Source organism: Prionailurus viverrinus, chromosome A2, assembly GCF_022837055.1.
Source record: "Prionailurus viverrinus isolate Anna chromosome A2, UM_Priviv_1.0, whole genome shotgun sequence".
NCBI classification, from domain to species: domain Eukaryota; kingdom Metazoa; phylum Chordata; class Mammalia; order Carnivora; family Felidae; genus Prionailurus; species Prionailurus viverrinus.
Window position 1 is genome coordinate 21,116,609 of NC_062562.1, and position 16,051 is coordinate 21,132,659.

A 16,051-nucleotide genomic window follows, 5' to 3' on the forward strand; every position below is an offset into this window, starting at 1 on the left:
GGAGGAAGAGTATGTCCACCGCCAAATTCCAATATACTGAATTAGGCTTTTCTATTCCTTCCTCACCCCACAGCTCTTGTCACTTAGGGAATTTCCTATTTCTGTCTGGACCTATGGTGTCCATGTCAGATTTCCGACCTGGTCAGTGTACTGGGCACACCAGAAGCTATGTATTATTTAGGAACCAAAAAGCAATATAAAACATACCAGGGAAATAGTCCCAAGGGACTTGTGAATTGTGAAACTGAAATGGAACCGAATGTTATCGGGACTTGACAGCATTTGCTCCTCAGCACCAGGTGGCAGTGTTACTAAACACGTGTACAATCTGTGTGGAGGGTTGATTATGGATTTAAGCTAATTTTAGTCAATCACATGGCTTCTGACAATATCCAGATCACTTTGACCTATAAACTGGGATCTCAGAAGACTGTGAGAAGGAGGGAATAGCGGCAGCACTATTCTCACGGGAGGGTACAATTCTCTGTGTGCCCAGCGGAACCCTGTGTGCCCACAGATCCAACACCGGAGCTTTTGCTGACAGGCTGAGCAGCTACAGCTCATCATACTCCCCTTCATCTTTCCTTTCTTTCTTTCTTTTTTAAGTTTATTTATTTTGAGAGAAAAAGAGAGTGTGTGAGTGTGTGTGAACAGGGAAGGGACGGAGAGAAAGAGAGGAAAGGGGGGGAGAGAAAGAGAGAGCGAGAGCGAGAGCGAGAGAGAGAGAGAACGAGCCTCACGCAGGCTCTGAGCCGTCAGGGCAGAGCCCGATGCCGGGTTTCAACTCATGAACCGTGAGATCATGACCTGAGCCGAAATCAAGAGTCGGACGCTTAACGGGTGGAGCCACCCAGATGCCCCTCACACTCTTCCTTCATCTTTCAACGGACAGTGTTTTATGGTTCTTAAGGCATTCTTTGGGGTCCATTTCTCACTCCCCCTGTTATTAACTTGGTTTGAAAGTTTATTACAGAGAGTCTCTAATGTATAATACAATGGAAGCTATGCATAAAAATAAATGTCTTTAAACTTAATGATTAAGGGGCGCCTGGGTGACTCAGCGTCCGACTTCGGCTCAGGTCATGATCTCGCGGTTCGTGAGTTCAAGCCCCGCGTCAGGCTCTGTGCTAACAGCTCAGAGCCTGGAGCCTGTTTCAGATTCTGTGCCTCCCGCTCTCTCTCTGACCCTCCCCCGTTCATGCTCTGTCTCTCTCTGTCTCAAAAATAAATAAACGTTAAAAAAAAAATAAAATAGGGGCGCCTGGGTGGCGCAGTCGGTTAAGCGTCCGACTTCAGCCAGGTCACGATCTTGCGGTCCCTGAGTTCGAGCCCCGCGTCGGGCTCTGGGCTGATGGCTCAGAGCCTGGAGCCTGTTTCTGATTCTGTGTCTCCCTCTCTCTCTGCCCTTCCCCCGTTCATCCTCTGTCTCTCTCTGTCCCAAAAATAAATAAACGTTGAAAAAAAAAAATTAAAAAAAAAAAATAAATAAAATAATGATTAAGATTTTTTTCTCCTTTTCATTGCAGTTGCCCTATTTGTGGCAAATGAACTCATTTTTTATTGCTTTTAAGGTGATGGAAATTTTTTATCTCTTGATCTTGGTGGTAGTTACAATGTTTAAGTTACATTTATAAAATGTTACAAGGTTGACACTTTAGATTTGAATATGTATACTATGTATTAATTATATCCCAGTAAGAAACTGTTCAAATCCTAGAGCAGCTAGAGTTTTACAAAATTAATGTGAGTCTCAGGGTGTCTGGCTGGCTCAGTCAATAGGGCATGTGACTCTTGGTCTCGGGGTTGTGAGTTCACGTCCCACATTGGATGTGGAGCCTACTTAAAATAAAATTAAAAAAAAAAATTAGCCTGGGTCTCAGTTTTCACACACACACACAATACTGGTATTAATGCTACCTTCATCTCATGATTATATAATTTATGTTGCCATGTGAAGAGCTATTCTCTGTACAATAAAAATGCTGACACCAGGAGCTACTGGACTTAAGAAACAAAGCTTAAGAGCATTTTGATTGTTTGCAATTGCCTGGAAATCTCTGCGTAGTTCTCATTTCCTCCCCGCCCTTCTCCTGGCCGTGGTAATACGTGCTGCTCCAACCCACTGCAAAACCTATCCAGTCAAGAAGAGTGTGGCCTGCCACCTGCTGTACTCTTGAGACGTGAGAGTACTCTGCTGCGGTGCCGAGGCCAGACTCTGGATATTGGGCAGGGCTCTGGGAAGCTTTGTTTACCCTTTCAGAAAGCAGGCATTGACTTCCTGAGCCTGGTTTGAATTATAATACTGATCAGTAATAGGAAACCTCTTTTATCCTAAGGTCTGTGCTCTAAATGGTTCTCTGGGTCCTGCGTCTGTTTCTTCATTTGGTTCTGACAAGAACTCTGGGAGTTGGCAGCGCAAGAACCCTTAAGCCCATCACTCAGAAAGCAAAGGGGAAGTGACTGCCTCCACTGAACACCCAGGGCTGATAAGCCGGACCAGAAGGAACACAGGCAGGCTGTTCCTTCTCTCCCTCAACACATGTTTTGCAAAAATTGCATTTTATATAGCACAGTTTTTAATATATGTTTGACCTTCAGGACTCTAAATGCAAACACAGTAAAAATGAAGCATGGGAATATAGTATTAAAAAACTGGCTTAAATCATCATCTAAATATCTAAAAACATTATGGATATATTGCTGATGGGAATGTAAAATGGTACAGCCTTTCTGGAAAACACTATGGCAGTTTCTTAATAAACTAAAACATGAAATTACCAAATGACCCAACATCTGCACTCCTGGGCATTTATCCGAGACAAATGGAAATTTCTGCACAAAAACCTGTACAGAAATGTTCACAGAAGTTTTATTTGCAACAGCTAAAAACTGAAAACTACCCAGATGTCCTTCAACAGGCAAACTGCCAGAAATGGTTAAACACATTTTGGTACTTCTACTTCACTGGGTGGAAGAGTAAAAAGGAACAAACTACTGAAAAACCTAATAATTTCAATGAAATCATGCTAAATGAAGAAAGAAAATCCCAAAGGTTTCTATATCATTCCACTTACATAACATCCTTGAAATGACATTATAGAAATGGGGACAGCTTTGTGGCTACCAGGGTTAAGGATGGGAGGAGAGGGAAAGGAAGTATGACAGGGGAGTCAGTGTGAGAATACAAGCACAACACAAAGGATCCTTGTGTTGACGTAAGTCTTCGGTATCTTGACTATGGTGTTGGATATACAAAGCTACATATGACATAAAATTGCACAGAAATACAGACATGCACATAAACACAGAAGTGAATATGAATAAAACTGAGGAAATGTGAACCAGATGGGTAGATTTTACCGGTATCCTAGTTGTGATATTGTACTTTATTTTGCAAGCTGTCATCAGTGGGGGAATGGGTAAAGGGTAAATACAGAAATGGGATCTTTCTATATTTATTTATTTTTTAAAGTTTATTTTGAGAGAGAGAGCATACATGTGCACATGCGTGCACGCAGGAGGGGTAGAGGCAGAGAGAGAGGGAAAGAGAACCCCAATCTGACAGTGCAGAGCCCATGCAGGGCTCAAACTCACGAACCATGAGATCATGACCTGAGATGTCTTGATTTAGACTTGGACGCTTAGCGTACTGAGCCACCCAGGTGCCCCTCTGTATTATTTCTTGTAACTGCATGTGAATCTGTAATTATCTCAAAATAAGAAGTTTAATTAAAAAGCTATGGGTTTTACTTGGTATTTGTTCATTTATCAAGCCATTGGTTATAAAGAAAACTAATTTAGTCAACAAATATTTACAATGCTAAGTGTGGGGGATATGGCAACAAACAAGGCAGACAGAAGTACCTGCCCCCACAAGAGCTTACATTCGGATGGGGAGGAGACATAGTGCACACAGTAAGAAACCAGCAAACCAGGTTAGCTGGTGAAGCCTTAGGGAGAAAATAAGGCACGGGAGGACAGGGGTAAGGGTTCTTTAAAACAGGGTGACCAGAGAAGGCCTCACCTGTATGGAGAATGCTTGAGATTTGAAGGAAGAAAGAGAGCAAGCCCTATATGGGAGGAAAGTACTCCAGGCGAAGGCAACAAGTGCAAAGGCCTGTCCTGAGGCAGGAGCAAGCCTGGCACATTTGTGGAAAGGCAGAAGGGCCAACGAGACCAGGGCCAAGCAAGCAAGGCAGGAAGTAAGAGATGAGGCAGGGGTCAGGAGGCCATGGACCAGTGACAAGGCCCTGGCTTTTAATGGAGGGCGATGGGACACTACTGGGTGGTTTTGAGCAGCATGATGTCGTGCTCTAACTTCTGGTTTATCAGGATTACTCTGGCTGCTGGGTGAAGAGCAAGGAAGGGAGTGGCAATGGCAAAAGCTCTATAACCAGAGCGGAGGCTCCTGCAAAATCCAGACGGAAACACAGGGCAAATGACAGGAGTTACCATGTTGTTGCCTGTATGTATCCACCTCGACAGGTAAACAACAAATATTTTTTGTACCTCAGTGATATCCTTACAAAATATCACTCTGTGTTTTGTACCCTGGGCAAAGCTAGGGCTTTAACTGTACAAACCTTATCTTGTGACCCAGATGGCGTCTCTTCTAGAGTCTCAGTGCTTCCCAGATTGGAGAGCTGAGTGCTTGGCTGTAACCCAGGGCTGGAGATATTGGAGTCGCCCATCTGATTCTGCAATTAAAAGGAAAAGTATATCATGTGAACAGTTTGCTGACTACTATTTGGTTCATAAGACATCTGAGGTTATCAGCAATGCTATTTTAAAAACAAGCAAAAACTCCCCCAAATGTTTTGCTTTGGACCCTCAGGTAAGTAACTTAAAAAATAAAATTTCTAGACAGTTCAGGACTTGGTTTTAGATAATAGTGACAATTGTTTTTATATCCCTTGAAGTGCATATATTACTGCTAAGTAGTGTTGCACTGTATGACCACATTACTGTCTTGTGGAACACTCACCCATAGGAGGTCATCTGTGCTATTTCCAGTTTTTGGTAATTACGTATAGAGCTTTTATATTCATAAAACCTCATGCACGGGTTTTTGTGTGGACAAAAGCATCATTTCTCTAGAGTAAATACCTAGCGGTGGTATACCTAGGTCATATGGTAAAATGCATTTTTCTTCTAAATTTTTGTAGTTTTAAATTTAGATTTAGGAGCCATTTTGAGTTGATTTTTGTATAAGGTGTTACATTTATGTTATGGATTTTTTTTTCTTTTTTTGTATGTGGATGGCCAATTGTTCCCAACACTATTGGTTGAAATCATTGTATACTCTTAAAACTTAAACTAAAAAGATCTCTAAGCATCACCATCAAGATGACAGTCATTAAATGTTTTAAAATTCCTGTTAACTTATATGTAACACCAAAAGTGAAAATACTTTTGGTCTTAAAGAGAATCCTAAAAACAGATCATTAGGTGGGCACAGAATTATGAATTCTTAGGAACTGAAGTTATTATATTTGGGCTATGTGATCCATTACCCATGTCACAATGGACACCAGAAACAGTTTAGAACACTCAGGAGACCAGATTTAAAAATGAAGCCCCAAATTCAGTCCAGGGGACACATTAATTTTGATAGCAGAGAATAAGTACATGTGCTTAGCACAGCGTTAGGTACTCCAATGTTAAATGAATGGCTAAAATGCATTTATTCTATTCAAATGACATAATCCTTATAACACTTTTTATTCAGTGTTATCCATTTAGACAGAGGTGAAATAGCCTGGGACAGCCTATGAAATATCTTTTCAAAAACATCTATTACTGAAATACAGTTGACACACAATGTTATATTGGTTTCAGGTGCACAACATGGTGATTAGACAATTCTACCTATCACACAGGGTTCACCCAGGCAAGTGTGGTCACCATGCAAAGTTATTACAACGTTACTGATTATATTCCCTGTGCTGTATTTTTCATCCCCATCACTTACTCATTTTATAACTGGAAGTCTGTACTTCTTAACCCCCTTCAACTGCCTATGAAATATCTTATTTTCTACCCCTTTGTGCAACACCACCATCAATATGTACTAACACATTATGGAGAATTCTTGGAATTAAACTGCATCACAGAAAAGCTCAAAACAATGTTCATAACAAGTTCCTAAGAGCAGAGGGTATACAATGTTCAGAAACATTTTCAAAATTGGGAGTTTTCACATAAAAATCCCAGCTTGTTATTTTCGGAGAGAAGCTGGACACCTTTGCAACAACTGGCTGGAGCTGAGCTGCACATGACTCTCTGATGCAGGGCCAGGTTCTGTTTGCATCAGGGCTACCCTGGCCCACCCACTACATGTGCTTCCATGGCCCATGTGGTTTTTGGGGCAGTTTAGTCTTCTCTGCTTAACTCAACATGAACTACAAGATGGGCTGTACTTTAAAAGGTCTCAGACATTTTTTTTATACATGTGCAGGGCTGTTCTTGGAAGGTTTAATCTGAGTTTGTAGATGACACTTACTATTTGTACAGATTCGGGGAAATGGACAATCAAACTTTCTGGAGGGTAATTTTATTATAATATTTAGTAAAAACCTTAAAAATGACAAAATCCTTCGATCTACCAATTGTATTTCAAATGGTTTATCTTAACAGAAAATGCTGAACACGAAGACTTAGCCACAGGATATATTTCTGAGTTCTTAAGAGAATCAGAAAAGAACAGCATATTGTTTATGTAAAGCACGGGAGAAAAAACATGCAGCTATTAATACCACTCTTCTCTTTTTCAAAAAGTTTTCATTCTACCGAAAGAAATCTCACAGGGACTCGCCTGTGAGATGAATAAATAGCTACTGTCATCAAGGTATTGTTCTTTGAAAAAAAAAAACTGGTTACAAAAGAGTTAATAAAAGCGACTTTTAAAACTAGTTAATAATAAAACTAGTGTAGAGAAGCATACCACACACTCTGGGACACATTTACACATATTTTTGGAAGGATACAAAGTATTATCAGTGATTATTTCTAGGTGGTGGGATTATGTTTTTTTCTTTTACTCTAATCTTTAAATATGAAATACAAACAACCTCTCAACCAAAATCCAGGATTATATCCTGTGGCTACAAGCAACTCAGTAAGTGCTGCTGTAAAGGATTGTGGCTTTAGCTATCTTTCTTACCTTTATTATTATTACTTTTTAATGTTTTGTTTATTGTTTAGAGAGAGAGTATGACAGGGGAGGGGCAGAGAGAGAGGGGGACAGAGGATCTAAAGCGGGCTCCATGCTGATAGCAGTGAGCCTGACGCGGGGCTCAAACTCATGAACCATGAGATCGTGACCTGAGCCAAAGTTGGACGCTCAACCGACTGAGCCACCTGGGGGCCTGTTACTTACCTTTAAAAAAGGTAAGTTGGTTAAAACAAATTATAGGACTTTAGGAGAAAACGTTGACTATAGAGTTTTAATTTCCCAACAGTCACTACTATAAATCCTTCACCCCAAAGCGTGGAATTTCATTCACGGTGGGTGGGGGAGATTTAGGATTGGGGTTACATGCCATCACTGAGGCATGGCTTGCACCTCTGCCCTAGACTGTCAATCTAAGTCTCTACTACAGATAAACAAAGGGCCATCTGGAGCTGCGCGGCAGCTGAGAGCGCCCATGCAAACACTTGGCTATGAATTCACGGGTCACTGCGAATTCCAACTCCCATTTGGTTGGACGACAGGCAAGTGTAGACAGGAAAAAAACCTGCTCTTTCAGGAAGCTCTACCCATTTACAGATAGTTTTCAAAACCAGAAAGAATGCATTATAAAAAGGAAGTACCAAAGATTTACAAAATTCCCAAAGGTTTTTAGTTTTAATCTAGCCACAGACATCATTTTACTTATTCCATAGCATGGGGGAATTTTCTTTACAACAGTAATTACCGTGCTCTCCACATTCTTACCTTTTGCAATGTGTCACATTTTCAGATTGCCTGCTTGACCTAGAGTTCCTTTATAGCTTTGTGGACAAAACCAAGGCTCTGTTCCTTCTTTCGTTTTGTGGCTACTTGCTTCTTAGGCTGAGGAGTAAGCCAGGCCACCTCCCAGAGCACCAGCTCTGGTGCACAGCACCTACGCTTTCTGTCCCGTGTGGCACCGTGATCTAGTCATCACTAGGAATGCATGACAGAGCCCTGGATTTATTAGCTACCTGTTCTCAGAACACAAAAAGGCCTCTATAAAAACAGAACAAGGCATCTATATAGATAGCCAGATCTCATTAAGGATATGAGAGGGAATTTGGGGGAATATAAGATGACCTAAAAGAACAGAAAATTATTCTCGGAATTTATTCTCATCCAGTTAGGATCCTAAGTGTTCATGCATCCACTACAGAGATGACTGCTTTTCCTGTATTAATTTTCAGAGTTCCATAAATTCCTCTTAATTCTCTATGAGACATTGAGGAATTTGATGCAACTTGAACTTCTCAGGGGCTCTAATGTACACTTCTCTACCTCAGAAGTGAGATTTCCTTTGGTGTTTGAATAGGACTTTTCCTTTGCTGGAGGAAACTACCTTCCAGAGCACTGTTTCAAAGTCTGCTCCCTAAACTCTAGATTCTTGAGATGCTGAAGTGGAATATGAGAAAAACGGTTCCATAGTTCGATCAACCTGGGAATCGGTGCTGCTGTACTTATTGTAGGGCCCCTCAGAGTCTTGAGCATTGCAAAGCCCAAAGCCCCAGGAGGATGGGGGAGGAGGAGCCATGTTAACAACATTTCCTTAACTCACTTGACCAACTGGAACCTTTCCTAAGGGTCACCTGTTAACTATGTAGAGGCTAGTGTTAGAGCAGAATTGTTTGGGAAACACACCATAGAGAGTGCTTTTCACACCTGTCCCTGGAACTTTTGGTGAGGTGAGGATTACACAAAAAACAAAAGTACTTAATCACATATGAGTAAAGATTAAGGTGACAATTACAATTCCACTGAAACAAAGTGCAGCAGTGGAAACCTTCAGTCTGCCTCCTATGAAGCGTGAAGCTCTCAGGGGCCCATGTCAAGTGAAAAGTCAGGGCAGTTCCAAAGCCACGCGGTTTGAAGACCACTAATGAAATGCCCACTGCTTGACGCATAGTGGATGGTTCGTAAGTGTGTAGTGAACAAGTTAACAAATGCACTACAACTTCCATTTTATTCAATTTCAGGGAGAAAACGCCATCCTTTCACTTTTAAACTAATATACAGAAAAGAAAAAAAAATCTAGAAAAGCTTCACACGTGGGTAGAATTCCAAATAATGCTTAATAAAGGCTGTGAACCTACCACCAACAGCAGACCATAAATATACCCTTTGTATTAGCAGGTGCAAATGATCAGGCTACACATATTCCTAAGCCCTAGCAGAGGCCGCAGGGGTGAAGAACAGGCAAGAAGCTTTTGAAGAACTACCTGCTGCAGGCTAACTTTTGCACCCTGAAACCATTTTCAGTAATTTTATGGGAACAGAAAAAGAGCATTCTAAACTTTCACACCAAGTCAAGGGCTTGGACGTAAGCAAATTTCTTTCCCTTTGAGGCTAAAAACTGTAAGACATGTATTCTTTCTGGACTAATTATCTCTGCTGGCCTAGAGGTGACTTCCCCAGCACATGCCCCCAGGCCCCCTCCCCCTACTCCCCGCCTGCCTCCTTCTCCCCTCTTGGTCCTCCCAGTCCGTCTCACCCTCTCATATTCATCCTTGGCTCTGCTTAGCATCTCCAGAATGTCGATGGGCCTGTGGTCACTGCAGCCGTTAGCCTGGCTGGGACTCTGTTTGTCCCGAGCAGCTTGCTGGGACCGCCGTGTCTCCTCTTCTACCACACTAGAGGAGGAGAACCAGATTTTAGAAAGACTTCTTTAGGCACAATCTGACCCACGAACTCTCCTGGTGTTTGTCTTCCGAGGATACGGGAAGAATGTCATAGGATATGCTTCCTCCGAATACAATTGCAGGGCCTCGGTCTGTATTGGGAGTACGTAACTAACTGCTTTATCAGCTCATGTGCAACAATGCCAACTGATGTGTCTCACTGTTAGAAGGGCAGAGTACAGAATTCTTTTCTAGAGATGGTAGGAGCAGATATGTTAAAAATGACCAAATTATTTCTCTTTTTTGAAGTCTCAAACTCAAACTACCAGGTGAAGTACGTTTTCAAAAGCATGTAGTCAGCAACACACGGGCAGGCTGCATAGCTGAGCAACCACTGTGGAAAGTCTGTACTGACACTGGACTGGGGGAGGGGGGGAGAAGGGGGGAGAAGGAGGGAGAAGGAGGGAGAAGGAGGGAGAAGGAGGGAGAAGGAGGAAGGGAGAGGGAGAGAGAGGGAGAGAGAGGGAGAGAGAGGGAGAGGGAGAGAGAGGGAGAGAGAGGGAGAGAGAGGGAGAGAGAGGGAGGGAGAGGGAGGGAGAGGAGCTTCTTAAAAAAAAAAAAGATTTCAGCAAATCTTCAAAGGTTTCCCTTATTCTCTCCTTAGAAATCACCAAGTGGGTGGTGAGGTCAGGGTGATCATGGCAGTGCTATTCATTCTGATTGGTGCTCAGGCTAATTCTGCACTTGAAAATAAAGCAAGAAAAGTTGAGGGTTAAGAATGCCAGAGAGGGCTGGGGTCTTTTTCTTTTTAAGATTCATTTAGGTTTTAATCCCAGCTCTAATGAACAGGATTACCTGCCACAGGATATTATGGGCACAGGACAACTTGATTATTGTATAAGCTGAAAACTTTCTGGATGGTGATAAGGACAGGCAATAAAACAATTCAGTAGCAGAACATCTGTTTCTTGGTTGTTTTTTTTTTTTTTAATTTTTTTAACGTTTATTTATTTTTGAGACAGAGACAGAGTGTGAACGGGGGAAGGTCAGAGAGAGGAAGACACAGAATCTGAAACAGGCTCCAGGCTCTGAGCTATCAGCACAGAGCCTGATGCGGGGCTCGAACTCACGGACCTCGAGATCATGACCTGAGCCGAAGTCAGCCGCTTAACCGACTGAGCCACCCAGGTGCCCCCTTGGGTTTTTTTGAACAACAGGAACAGGACAAGAATAGGCCACTTCAGTGTCAGTTCACTGCTTTAAAACAACCTGCCTAGGAGCTCCCATTCATGTGCGTGGGATGGTTCTTTTATTTGAAAACACTGGGTTAAAGAGTATTAAACACTTTTTTTTTTTTTAAACAGCAGACTCATTCTGAGTTTTTAACGTACTAAAGAATATTTGATTCTCCAAGAAGGGTGGGCTTATACATTTCCCCAAATTTACTTGACCAGAATCTTCTCCTAAGGCAAGATTTCTGTTTAGAAGATCTTGCTTTGAAGTAATGGTGTTATTTCTCTATCTAGATGCTTATAGCTCTGAATACGATGATTATTTCTGAAATGTACAGTCACAGACTTTACAGTAGAATGAAAGAAGACTGGTATGTGATATGAAGATCAGACCAATTAGCATCCATATTGTCTCATTTATATCCATACCAGACAAGAAAGACTATATGGCCCCAACTGTGAGGCCTGTTGCAAAGGAGAAAAAGACTGGAGAGATATACGTTGGTTATTTCTTGATGGTAGATCACAAGCAATTTCCCGTTCCTTTTTTGTCCGTTTCTTCATTTTCCATAATTAACAAGCACTCCTTTAATAATGAGGGGGAAAAAAAGAGTGCTATTTCAAGAGACTTGTACTCAGTTACAAGCTGCACCAGCTTGAATTCACTTCATTGAAGACTCTGGTCACACAGCCTGTTTCTCCTCCCTCTTGCCAGGCTGCCTGGTTTGTCCATCCTGGTATTCCCCTCATCCCTGCTCCAGACTGGATCTGGATCTGTAATTTTGGTTCAGTTTTTTTTTTTGTTTTTTTTTTATAAAGTAAGCTTTATGTCCAACATGGGGTTTGCAATTCAAGACTCTGAGATCAAGAACTGCATGCTCTACTGATTGAGCCAGCCAAGCGCCCCCCAAAAGAACATTTCTTTCTTTCTTTTTTTTAATTTTAAAAAAATGTTTGATTTTTGAGAGAGACAGAGTACAAGCGGGGGAGGGGCAGAGAGAGAGGGAGAGACTCAGAATCCAAAGCAGGCTCCAGGCTCTGAGCTGTCAGCACAGAACCTGATGCGGGGCTTGAACTCGTGAACTGTGAGATCATGACCTGAGCTGAAGTTGGACGCTCAACCCACTGAGCCACTCAGGTGCCCCAAAAACATTTCTAATAGTCGCCACTATTAGACCGGTGGAACAGGCCTCTTTACAATGTACACTTCTGCTTTCAAGAGCATGTCCAGGTGGCAAGAAGGGACAGGAAAGATGCCGGGACTCTATTAGGCCTCTTCCAATCCAAACTCTCTTAGGAGCACCCTCTTCTCAAATATGCCCTCAAGACTACCCATAAATCAGGAATAAGGCTCACTTCCATGAGTTCTCCAAATTTCAGTCTTCATAGGCAACCGTTCAAACAAGTATTTATTGTTAGGAAGAGTTTCTGGCAGGGTGGATTTCCTCTTTAGGAGAGTCAGCATTTCCCAAGTTTAGTGGATTTTCAACCCTGCCACTGACCAGAAAGGATTTCTAAATTCGGATACAGTACAGGTCTAGAGGTGTGCATGCTCTACCGCAGAGCTTCTCAGTTTTTATAAACATCTTTTGGAATAAGTCAACTTCTTTACTTGGAGAATTTTTATTATATTGCAGCTGTTGAAACAGTGATTTAACAGAATGGGCACCGACAGGCACATTTATTGAGACACACACACAATCTGCCAATACACACCTGTATTTCTGGTGGGCAGAGATAATAATCTGAATTATGTAGCAAACAGAGGCTGTACACAGGCAAAGTCAGAGCAAAGAAAGATAAAGTAGTCTTTTCTTTATCTTTGGTGACCACAACACCATTTATCACAAAGTTCATGTTAACATATAAGGTGTTCTCTTCGGCCATAAATAGGCCAGGCACTTGAAAACTCATTACTAACAGTTTCATGAGGGCACTCTCTAATCACTTTCAATAACTCCCCTGCTTCTAGTAAAACCAGCTGGAAGCATAAGCAAATGTGCTTCTTTTGGGCATTTCTTGTGAAAGAAACTCAAATGCTCCTTTTCCCTTTTGCTTTCTGTTTCTACTTCCTCATCCTACTTTTGGTTTCAGTACAGTATTTTCAGATAGGCCTTCAGTCTTCTGCCTCATTTACCACCTGAAGTCTTGTATGAGGGGTACCACTGGCCCTGACAGTTTAGACAAAAGCTCAAAATGGTTTCCTGTAAGTAGCTATTAAAGCTAAAAGAAACATATTTCTTACTTGGGGCCCAAAAGTTCTCAACCTGCAGGAGAAAGTCTATATACTAACATATTCCAAAGTTTAGACATTTCAGAAAAATATTCTGGATTTCAGGATAACCAAGAATCAATACATCTGTGTCTTCTAAGTAATTATAAGTAAATTGCCTTTGCTGTCACTTTCAAAAATACAAAAAGTAGTCATCAAATAAGTAAATGGCTTTGTAAAAAAAGTAGTTTTAATTCATTTCCAGGGACAAGGTGTTGTAAAAATAAAGTGTGCTCAGTTGCTATGTGTCCAACTTCGCAAAGCTCAGATGATGACCTTGAGGTTAGTGAGCTGAGGCCTCATGTCGGGCTCTCTGCTGTCAGTGCGGAACCAGAGAGCCCGCTTCGGATCCTCTGTCCCCCTCTCTCTCTGCCCCCCCCCTGCTCTCTCTCTCTCGCTCTCTCTCTCTTTCAAAAATAAGCAAAACATTAAAAGAAAGGAAGGAAGGGGGCGCCTGGGTGGCTCAGTTGGTTGAGCGTCCGACTTTGGCTCAGGTCATGATCTCACGGTCTGTGAGTTCAAGCCCCGCGTCGGGCTCTGTGCTGACAGCTCAGAGCCTGGAGCCTGCTTCTGCTTCTGTGTCTCCCCCTCTCTCTGCCCCTCCCCTGCTCACGCTCTGTCTCTCTTTGTCTCAAAAATAAATAAAAACATTAAAAAAATAAATTAATTAAAAAAAAAAAAGAAAGGACGGAAGGAAAGGAAAGGAAAGGAAGGAAGGAGGGGTGTTTCTAGAGAGGCAACATGTTTTCCAACATGACTGATGCAAGTTCATTTGGAACAATGTCTTCAGGGGTGTATGCCCACAGTAATAAACACAGCCTATCCTGTGAGCTCACGGCCAGAGCCATCAAAGCAGAAGGCGGACAGACATCCAATCAGGACATGACAGTGGTCTTCGATTAAAACTTTGCTTTAGCCATATGGGCTTCTTTTAAAATGCAAATATGCCTGGAATTGAGGTTTGGGGCTTATTTATTTACACTTTTACAGAAATTAGTGTGAAATTGGACTGTTTCTTAACAAATTAAGACAGTTTTCTTCCAAAGATGTAGATAAAAACCTTGCAGGAGAACGAAAGGAATTCCGATGATGGGGTGGGGGTTCACATCTCTGGGGAGATTTAGGCAAAAACCGAAAAGGAAACACAGGTGAGCCAGAATACACTGGTGGCCGCAGCACCGCAGGCCCCTCCAGCGCCACGGTGTCTCGGGCTCCCAGAACCCAGACCAGCAGCACCAGCAGCACAGAGAAGCCAGATGAGGGGTGGCTCCTGCGGGCTAGCTTGAGAAAAGACAGTAAGCCACCCTTTAGAACTCTCATTCAATGAAATTGCTTTCCAATTCCAAGATTCTGACATACAAAGCATCTCCTGGAACACAGCCCATCAGTGAACTGGGGGACCACTACACCTAGAGTCGGCGACACAGTGGAGTTCACGTCAAGGAGGCGCGGGCAGGAGTTCTCTACTGGCTGCGGAGCGCCGCACCACTCGTCTCGCCAGAGCCTAGCGCCGCCTGCCTGTGCCCTGGGCGTGATAGCGTCCTCTGGGGTCAGCCCTAAGCACATGCTTAACAATAAGGGTTTGGTTAAATTAAGATTTGTCTTCAGGACTGGATAAAATTACAAATACCACAGAGGACTCTTTAGCGTAAACTGGAAAAAGGCTGTTGAACTGAAAAGTAGGAGGTACAGGGTGATCTATTTTTGTAAAAAACCACCACACACGACCTAATGTACAAATAAAAAGACGGGAAGGAAACAGACTAAAACACTAACAATGGGAGTAGTAGGGTTACAGATAATTCTAGTTTTAAGCTTTTCTGCCTCTTCCAATTTTTGGGCAATAAGCAGGAAATCAGGGGAGAAACAAATTAGTAGACTCAGTAGCAAACAGAAGCGAGGGGGAAAGTAATTTTTTCATCTCTCATATATCATTAATTAGATCTATGTTGTAAAAGAAATACTTACTCGGCCATGAGTTTGGCTATGCGGTGACAGTCATTCTTATCGTAAAACCAGATGCTGTATATCGACACTTGAAAAACAAAGGAGAAAAAAAGATAATGGGAAATGTGGTTTCAACATTTGAGTATACGTAAATACTATATTATTACCACGGAATGTCAGAGAATTTACCACCAACAGAATTTATCATCAAACCCTCAAATTGTTAAGAGTTCCTCTAAAGAAAAAAAAGCCTCTCCCTTAAACTGCTTAATAAAATTATTAATAAAATTAAGATAGGTAAAATATTCAGATGAAAATTGCGAAAGAAAGTTTTCAGACATGATTTCCAGATCTCATTGAGCCTAAGGTGCCACTAAGTGTAAGAGGTACCATTATTTTCTGTTACCAAGAAAGGAAAGTGCTGTTAAACTAAGAATCAACATTGTGAGATGCATTTCAAATTGACAGTGAAATGTGAAAAAAAGTGTCTTAATTATCGAAAACCAAGTTCACCCACCAGCAGAACCAAACAACAGAACCTCCATCAATCTTTCGAAGCTTGAAATATGGAATCAGTAATTACAATAAAAACAAACACCAGCTCCAGATCCAGCCTATGATCAACATCGTTCACGCAGGAAATGGAAATGCTGGGGCTGAGCTCAGTCTATCACACTTCTTTTCCTCTTTCATTCCCAGCACGTGTGGTGTGATCAACACTAAGAAAACCTTCAAAAACTATTTGGTGAATAGATAAATGAACTTTATAATT

At 41.9% G+C, this 16,051-nt stretch overlaps 1 protein-coding gene across 4 annotated transcripts in view; it reads right to left on the reverse strand.

Moving 5' to 3' along the window:
• The window catches only part of DCP1A (decapping mRNA 1A), a 74,093-nt gene that overhangs the window by 30,360 nt on the left and 27,682 nt on the right, over positions 1 to 16,051 (reverse strand). For all 4 annotated transcript variants that reach the window (XR_007150414.1, XM_047850440.1, XM_047850442.1 and 1 more), the window contains 3 exons: positions 15,301 to 15,367; positions 9,702 to 9,840; positions 4,584 to 4,697 (listed from right to left, as the gene is read on the reverse strand). Coding sequence is in view for 3 of the 4 variants with exons in the window: in XM_047850440.1 (XP_047706396.1) it covers positions 4,584 to 4,697; positions 9,702 to 9,840; positions 15,301 to 15,367 (320 nt within the window). In the remaining variant the exon portion in view is untranslated. The remainder of the gene's footprint in view (positions 1 to 4,583; positions 4,698 to 9,701; positions 9,841 to 15,300; positions 15,368 to 16,051) is intronic.